Raw genomic sequence first — 6,162 nt, forward strand, 5'->3', positions numbered from 1 at the left:
GCGTCCATAATGTTCAGTCAATGATGAGAATGGTACCATACCAATACTAGTATCAAATTAAGTACCGATACCAAATTTACTCGTCCATTGCCTTTGTAAAAAATAAAATAAGAAAGAAAAGAAACCTAGGTTTGAGTTATTGTACAAACTAAGATACGCCACGTGTACTCTGTGTGTATATAAAATATCGTAAACCCCCAATACTCATTCTCCTCTCAAACCCTCGTTTTTCTGAGCCTCTCTTCTTCTTCTTCACATCACACACACTAACCAGCTTCAAATCGCCTGCTGATTCATTCACTATTAATCAACAGATCCGATCTCAAGGTACCCATCCAGTTTATATTATTATTATTATTATTATTAATTAACATCTCGTCCGATTAAATAACAGTAACAATAACAATAATAATAATAATAATAATATTATAATTATGTTTTATTATATAGATGGTGTCTGATGCTAGCAAGAAGAAGGCGTTGCAGAAGAAGGCAGCTGCGGCTGCTAAACGAGGAGGTAAAGCCGCCGCCGCCGCTAACTCCGCTAAGGCGGCAACAATCAACGGTAGTTCCAGCTCAGATAATTTGAGTAATGGAATGGGTAATCTCACCATCTCCGATCGGACTTGTACCGGTGTGCTTTGTTCGCATCCCTTGTCGAGGGATATTCGGGTAAATTAGGGTTTTATTTTACCCAAATTTGGTTGTTTGTTTGAATTGAATTGAATTGAATTGAATTGCTGTATTAATTTGTTTAGTTTGATTGAGTGGTACTATTTTTAGGCAATCGAGTCGTAGACTCGACTCGTGAGCTGTTTATTCAAGCTCAGGTTATTAATTAAATATATAGGTTTTTAATAATGTTTATGTCTTTTGAGAATAACCTTAGACGAGCCTTAGATCAGCTTGAGCTTGTTCAGTGTAAAATTGATATACTTGAGCTCGGGCTTGATAACTAAATGAGCTTTATTTGAAGCTTGGGCTCGAAAAAGGCGAGCTTTCTATTGATCTGAGCTTGGCTCGTTTGCATTCTTAGTTATTAGGGTTGTAAACGATCGGACGTTATATAACTAAATGAGCTTTACTTGAAGCTCGGGCTCAGATCGAGTTTGAAAAAGGCAAGCTTTTTATTGATCTGAGCTTGCTAGCTCGCGAGAAGCTTGGCTCGTTTGCATCCCTAGTTATTAGGGTCGTAAATGATCGGACGTTATATAACTAAATGAATGTGAAGTAGGAATTTTGTTCTGTTAGTTTAAATGAACGACACAAATGGAGGCTGTGTGTGTGAATGTTTGATAACGTGTTTGTTAATTTTTGTTTGTTCATTAAAGGTGTTTAGTATTTTTTTTTAATGAGTTTTCTAATCTTATCATTTAGATTTAAAGATTTAAACCAAATTATTAACTATAAAGTAGAAGTATATATAAGTATTGTGTGATTAATATGTATGTAAATTAAGATATGAATATGAATGTTAAAATTACACCAGCACAGACTTAATTTGTTATTATGCATCAGATTGTTGTTATATATGTTTTACATTTGTTCTGGTTGAAAATGGTTCTGTTATAGTTCCGTTGCAACATGGATTTAAATGTTTGAATCTAGAAATGGAGATATAAAAGATGGAAATAGATATAAAATTTGAAAACACACAAACATGCAAGGTTCGGTTTTGGTTAAAGTCTGTTAACAAATACACATTAACCGTAACCATAACAAATGATCAGCTAACCAAATCCAGTTAACAATAACTAATTGGTTTTGTCGGCTATGGCTATTTTTCGGTTAATTTTTGGTTGACGGTTATGATTCAGTTTTTGCTCGCCCTTTTCGGTTAGGTGTTTTGGTTCGTAGGAGTTTGATAACGTGTTTGTTAATTTTTGTTTGTTCATTAAAGGTGTTTAGTATTTTTTTTTAATGAGTTTTCTAATCTTATCATTTAGATTTAAAGATTTAAACCAAATTATTAACTATAAAGTAGAAGTATATATAAGTATTGTGTGATTAATATGTATGTAAATTAAGATATGAATATGAATGTTAAAATTACACCAGCACAGACTTAATTTGTTATTATGCATCAGATTGTTGTTATATATGTTTTACATTTGTTCTGGTTGAAAATGGTTCTGTTATAGTTCCGTTGCAACATGGATTTAAATGTTTGAATCTAGAAATGGAGATATAAAAGATGGAAATAGATATAAAATTTGAAAACACACAAACATGCAAGGTTCGGTTTTGGTTAAAGTCTGTTAACAAATACACATTAACCGTAACCATAACAAATGATCAGCTAACCGTATCCAGTTAACAATAACTAATTGGTTTTGTCGGCTATGGCTAATTTTCGGTTAATTTTTGGTTGACGGTTATGATTCAGTTTTTGCTCGCCCTTTTCGGTTAGGTGTTTTGGTTCGTAGGAGTTTTATATTATGAAAGTTTGTAATATTGCCATTATGATGTGTTTTTGATAGGTTAAAATTAATAGAAATGAGGGGCTTTAAAATTTTAGGCATTTTCTTTGGTTGGTTCAATTTATTTTCATGGTTTATTAATATTTTGTTATTTAGTTTGTATTTTATGATCTATTATTTTGTTGTTGTCGATATTGCTGCTAAGGTGTTTAAACTTTAAAACTTTTAAAATGAGGAATTATTAAGCACATATAATGTGATCTACAGTATTTGTGTTCTCCAGTGTTCTCAATACTTTGCTCTTTTGCTTTTACAACTTTAATAATCAGAATAATTTAATCAAGTGATGAACCTGCTCATAGTTTTTGCTTATTTCCTAACATTGTTTATATACTTAAATTGATATTTTTTGTTAGCGGGTTACCAAATTTGATAGTTTAGTGTATATATGCTTCTATCAGTTTTATGTAACCTTAATGTTTGGCATCACTTTTAAAAGTTAGCTAAAGATCCTTATTTTGGTTATTGTTTGGTACCACTTTACCTAACTTTTACTAAAAATATCTCAATTTTTGGCATTGCTATGTAAAACTATGTTAGTACGTATCAGTGTTTGCTATCACTTTTGACTATTGTAACTCGGATTCTAACTTTTGATTGCAGATCGAGTCTCTATCTCTCACCTTCCATGGACATGATCTTATTGTTGATTCTGAGCTGGAGCTTAACTATGGAAGGTTCGTAGTTTGCACCATTTGTTTGTGACATGCTTTTGATTCTGCATGTTCTTTTATACATATGTTAATTAAGTTATAATTTTCTAGACGTTACGGTTTACTTGGGTTGAATGGCTGTGGGAAGTCAACTCTTCTTACTTCAATCGGATTACGAGAGCTTCCAATCCCTGATCACATGGATATATTCCATCTCACTAGAGAAATCGATGCTTCTGACATGTCATCACTCGAGGCTGTTATGAACTGTGATGAAGAAAGGCTAAAATTGGAAGCAGAAGCTGAACGTTTAGCCGGACAGGTCCTAACATAACTAAAAATCTTAACTTTTTCAATTGGGAACATGTATTTAATTTTAGTTTGCTTTTTTTAATCCAGGATGATGGTGGCGGTGAAGCGCTTGAACGTATCTATGAACGTTTGGATGCTATGGATGCATCCACTGCTGAGAAACGTGCTGCTGAGATTTTAAACGGTCTTGGATTTAACAAAAAGATGCAAGAAAAGAAAACACGTGATTTTTCTGGTGGTTGGAGAATGAGAATCGCTTTGGCTCGTGCTTTGTTTATGAATCCAACCATCTTGCTTTTGGATGAACCGACTAATCATCTTGGTGAGTCGTCATTTTTCCAAGATTGTATAAAATAGGGGTGCGCAAGGAACCCAAAAATCCAATCCGGAACCGAAAAATCGAACCAAAACAAAAACTGACGGTTTTATGTTTTTGTAAAAACTGAACTAACGGTTCGGTTTTGGTTTTGCATATAACAAAAACCGAACCGAACCGAAAACCTAAATTTTTGTTTTTTTATATTTTGTATTAAGTAATTTATAAGAATCTAATAAACTTGTAACTCAAATATTTTTGGTAAAATGTTTAATAGTCTATTATTTTACAATTAACAAAATTATTTATACCTAAATTAATTATATTTTAAAATTTTTTTTTTGACCTAAAGTTTTCAAGATCAAATGACAAAAACCGAATAAACCAAAACCGAACCAACCAAAATGAAAACCGAAAAACCGAAACCAAACGGTTTCAAATACTTCAAATATCGAAGTTTTGGTTTTCGGTTCGGTTTTAACCACACCCCTAGTATAAAAAAAGGTTATCAAGTGTTTATTCTTATAACGTTTCTTTTCACGGTTTGTAGATCTTGAGGCGTGCGTCTGGCTGGAAGAAACTTTAAAGAAGTTTGAGAGGATTCTTGTCGTGGTGTCACACTCGCAAGATTTCTTGAACGGTATCTGCACTAATATTATTCATATGCAAAGTAAAAAACTGAAGATGTATACTGGTAACTTTGACCAATACGTTCAGACACGCTCAGAACTCGAAGAGAATCAGATGAAACAATACAAATGGGAGCAAGACCAGATCGCAAACATGAAGGAATACATAGCCCGGTTCGGACACGGTTCGGCTAAGTTAGCCCGACAAGCTCAGAGCAAGGAGAAAACCTTAGCGAAGATGGAACGTGGCGGTCTGACCGAAAAGGTTACTCGTGACAGTGTTTTGGTTTTCAGGTTCGCTGACGTGGGGAAGCTTCCGCCACCTGTACTTCAGTTTTCCGAGGTTACGTTTGGTTACACGCCTGATAACTTGATCTACAAGTGCCTCGACTTTGGCGTTGACTTGGATTCCCGTGTGGCGTTGGTGGGACCCAATGGGGCGGGGAAGAGTACGCTTTTGAAGCTGATGACAGGGGAGTTGGTACCTCTTGATGGCATGGTGAAACGACACAACCATTTGAAGATCGCTCAGTATCACCAACATTTGGCGGAAAAGCTCGATTTGGACGTGTCGGCTTTGTTGTACATGATGCGGGAGTACCCGGGGAACGAAGAGGAGAAGATGCGGGCGGCTATCGGACGTTTCGGGTTGACGGGAAAGGCGCAAGTGATGCCGATGAAGAACTTGTCCGACGGTCAAAAGAGCCGTGTGATATTCGCGTGGCTAGCGTTTAGGCAACCACAGATGCTGCTTTTGGACGAGCCGACTAACCATTTGGATATCGAAACGATTGACTCGTTAGCCGAGGCGTTGAACGAGTGGGACGGGGGCATGGTGTTGGTGAGTCATGACTTTAGGTTGATTAACCAGGTGGCTCATGAGATATGGGTGTGTGAAAACCAAGCTGTGACTCGATGGGAAGGCGATATTATGGGGTTCAAGGAGCATTTGAGGAGTAAGGCTGGTTTATCTAACTAGACTGGTTTTGTTGATCGTTGAGTCCACGTGGCAACTTGGGTTGGACCGGTATGCTGAGGTGGGACTATCGTTAAACATTTTTTAGACATTGTTTTGAATTTGGTTTTCGACGAGAACATATTGCTACAATTTTATTGAAGAGTGTAATGACGTACTTCTAGAGACATATTTGGATTTGCTATTTTATTTTGTGTATTGAATTCTGTTTTTTATATCTCGAACATTTGCAGTCTGAGTTTAGTTTCGAGCCTGTGCGAACTGTGTTAATACAGTCTTGCGCCTGACTTACGCCACTTGTTTAAACTTGACCTCTCTCAAAACCTGATCGCTGTTATCCTTAGTGCACCTGATCATTTTTCTTATTAGAGCACTCGAAACGGTTGTTATAAGAGCCTCTGTCGATAAGCACCCAGAACAAAATAAAAATGGCGAATCACTTATCACTGTGCAGATCTTCCAGCCTGGAATCTAGATAGTAAAAAACGGTCCGTCACGTCACTGTCATGTAATAAACGAGGCTTATTCAAATATGGTGCATAATGGTTCAACTCAAGCCAGTTTCGAGTTTAGTGCATGATTTAATATATTATTAAAGCAGTTCATTGCGCCACCCAATTACTCGTCTAATAGACCACCCAAAACTTGCGCCACCCAATTACTCATCTAATAGACCACCCAAAACATAGGTTATTGTTTAACCTGTACGATTTAATATACTATTAAAGTAGTTCATTGATTATCTACTATTGAGAAAAATGCTACAAGCAAGCTTACCGTGAATAGAATAGGGCAT

At 36.0% G+C, this 6,162-nt stretch overlaps 1 protein-coding gene across 1 annotated transcript; it reads left to right on the forward strand.

The window, feature by feature from the left end:
• Positions 1-272: 272 nt before the first annotated feature.
• LOC143566621 (ABC transporter F family member 1-like) lies at positions 273-5,546 on the forward strand. Its single transcript, XM_077053269.1, has 6 exons — positions 273-327; positions 451-672; positions 3,084-3,157; positions 3,245-3,455; positions 3,533-3,767; positions 4,312-5,546. The coding sequence occupies exons 2-6, from the start codon at positions 451-453 to the stop codon at positions 5,367-5,369; spliced, it is 1,800 nt and encodes a 599-aa protein (XP_076909384.1). The 5' UTR covers positions 273-327; the 3' UTR covers positions 5,370-5,546.
• Positions 5,547-6,162: the final 616 nt, after the last annotated feature.

Source organism: Bidens hawaiensis, unplaced genomic scaffold (assembly GCF_021521415.1).
Source record: "Bidens hawaiensis isolate Kalapana, Puna unplaced genomic scaffold, B.hawaiensis_p1.1 tig00022926_1, whole genome shotgun sequence".
Taxonomy (NCBI): domain Eukaryota; kingdom Viridiplantae; phylum Streptophyta; class Magnoliopsida; order Asterales; family Asteraceae; genus Bidens; species Bidens hawaiensis.